Source organism: Saprolegnia parasitica, assembly GCF_000151545.1.
Source record: "Saprolegnia parasitica CBS 223.65 unplaced genomic scaffold supercont2.1313, whole genome shotgun sequence".
NCBI classification, from domain to species: Eukaryota; Oomycota; class Saprolegniomycetes; order Saprolegniales; family Saprolegniaceae; genus Saprolegnia; species Saprolegnia parasitica.
The window spans coordinates 1-2,142 of NW_012157707.1; the positions used below are offsets into that span (position 1 = coordinate 1).

General features: G+C 61.2%; 2 protein-coding genes across 2 annotated transcripts; one reads left to right on the forward strand and one right to left on the reverse strand.

Annotated features, from left to right (window-relative positions):
• Positions 1-127: 127 nt before the first annotated feature.
• SPRG_18588 (hypothetical protein) lies at positions 128-1,510 on the forward strand (the record flags this gene model as incomplete). Its single annotated transcript, XM_012358025.1, has 6 exons — positions 128-412; positions 466-592; positions 645-865; positions 914-1,089; positions 1,141-1,308; positions 1,354-1,510. The coding sequence occupies 6 exons, from the start codon at positions 128-130 to the stop codon at positions 1,463-1,465; spliced, it is 1,089 nt and encodes a 362-aa protein (XP_012213415.1). The 3' UTR covers positions 1,466-1,510.
• Position 1,511: 1 nt separating this feature from the next.
• SPRG_18590 (hypothetical protein) lies at positions 1,512-2,090 on the reverse strand (the record flags this gene model as incomplete). Its single annotated transcript, XM_012358026.1, has 1 exon — positions 1,512-2,090. A coding segment is annotated over one exon (579 nt), but the record flags the coding sequence as incomplete, so codon positions are not given.
• Between the last annotated feature and the right edge of the window lie 52 nt (positions 2,091-2,142).

A 2,142-nucleotide genomic window follows, 5' to 3' on the forward strand; every position in this document is an offset into this window, starting at 1 on the left:
TCGCATGCTTGTGCTGCGTAGTGTACCAGCGACCAAGGGCAGCTGCGGGCAAGTCTGGTTTCCCTTGTCAATACGCACAAGGTCGTTGCCAAGTCGTCGCTCTACGGACACCTCTTCTTGACGGCGGATGGTGCGCTTCACACAACCAGCCACTGTACCTCAAACCTTTGTAGGGATCCACAGTGCCCGGTATTGCCAACACAGCGACGCCCAAGCTGCAGAGGCTGGCCCGGTCGCCCGGCGGCCACGAATGGAGGCCCCCGCGATCACGACCACGATCGACGAGGCGCCCACGACGACCGACGCGTTCGACTGGGCGTCGACCAACTTGTCCAAATTCGAGCCCAAGGAGGCGCCGCTCTCGCACACGCAGGACGAATGGGAGATCGTGCTGCTCCTCGACCACCGCGAGGTGTGCTCCGACTGTGCCCTTGTGCGACGACTCGTGCCGACACACGCGTGTAGATGGTGTCCCGCAGCAACAAATCGGTGTTTGAGCGCAAACTGCTCGAGGCCGGCGTCACGTGCGAAGTCCGCGGCCTCCACCTCGGCGACATGATGTGGATCGCGCGCCGCCACCGCCCCACCTTTGGTAGACCAACTTGATCCTTTTCCGTCCGTGTAGAAACCGCCGTCGAACGCAGGTGGCCGCGCCATCGAGGAAGAGTTTGTCCTCGATGTGATCGTCGAGCGCAAGGCCGTCTCGGATCTCGCCTTGAGTATCATCGACAAGCGCTACACGGAGCAAAAGCAGCGGCTCGCGGACGCCGGCCTGCGCTACGTGGTGTACCTTCTCGAAGGCTCGCTTGCGGTCGAGACCATCTTGGGGGCCACTGCCCTCGCGACCGCCCTGACCCGCACACAAGTATGTTCCTCTCTTCTCCTGGGGCATTGATCGATGGTTGCATCGCAGGTGCTCAACAACTATCTGGTGCACCACGCGGCGTCGCCCGACGAGACCGTCGCGTTCTTATCGGCTCTGCACTGGCACACGGTGCGCGCCTTTAGCGCCGTTTACAAGGTCCGCAACGCCGCGCCGCCGACCGCCGCGTCGATTGGTCGCCTGCCTGCGTGCCTTCGCGACTTTACGTACACTCATCCCGTGACGAGAGACGATCAATAGATGACGCGCGTGCGTAGGCAACTCATTCCAACAACGTGGCAGTCGTTTGGCGAGTTCAACGAGACGTTCCGCAAGAAGGCGGCGCCGACGACTGGCGAGCTGTACCAGATGATGCTCATGCAGGTGCCTGGCATTAGTGCGACCCGCGCCCGCGACCTCGGCGCCGCGCACCCGACGTTTCTGAGGTACCCACTCGATACCTTGATACTTTGACGACCCGAGCTTTATAGTTTGTGGCAAGAGACGCAAAAGGCAGCGCCGCAGCTTCCATCGCGCGTCAACGCGGTGGGTCGCGCGGTCGTCACCAACCTCTTTCGTGCGAAAGACTATGCAGCACCGTAGATAAAAGTCTTACCCTAAACTCGTCGAATATTATTAGCTGTCACATCTAGTTGCCCCGCTGGATCTCCAGCGACCTCTGGTAGGCGAGAATGGCCTTGTCATGGTCGCCCTTCTCAAAGAGGATCTTGCCGAGCAGCGTCGAGTTGGCGGCGGACGGGACCAGATCCAGCGACCGCTCGAGCGCCAGCACGGCGCGGTCGAGGTCCTCGTCCGCATAATACGCTTTGCCGAGGTACGAATAGAGAAGCGGGTCGCGCGGCAGCAGCTCCACCGCCCGTTCGAACGCCGCGACTGCGCCGCTTGCCGACCCTTTCTGTAGCATGGCAATTCCTAGCGTCACAAGCGTGTCGACTTCCTGAATGTCCTCTTCGTGCGCCGCCTCGTCGTCGTCGTCGTTGTGGACGCGCGGAATGTCGTCGTCGACGAGGTCGTGCACCGACATGCTGTCTTCGTCTTCTGCTTCTTCGTCTTCGTCTGCTGCGTCTTCTGCTTCGTTGTCGTCAAACTTGACGGCCGAAGACTCGGGGCTCTCGGAGATGTTGGCGAGGTTGGCCACGGGCGTCGTCGGCTTGAGGTACTTGGCGACAAAGGTTTCCCGATCGTCCAAGCTGTACGCGGTATCGCGCTACCATACATACTTGTGAGGGACACACGTCATCCGAGAGCCCGACGCGTAC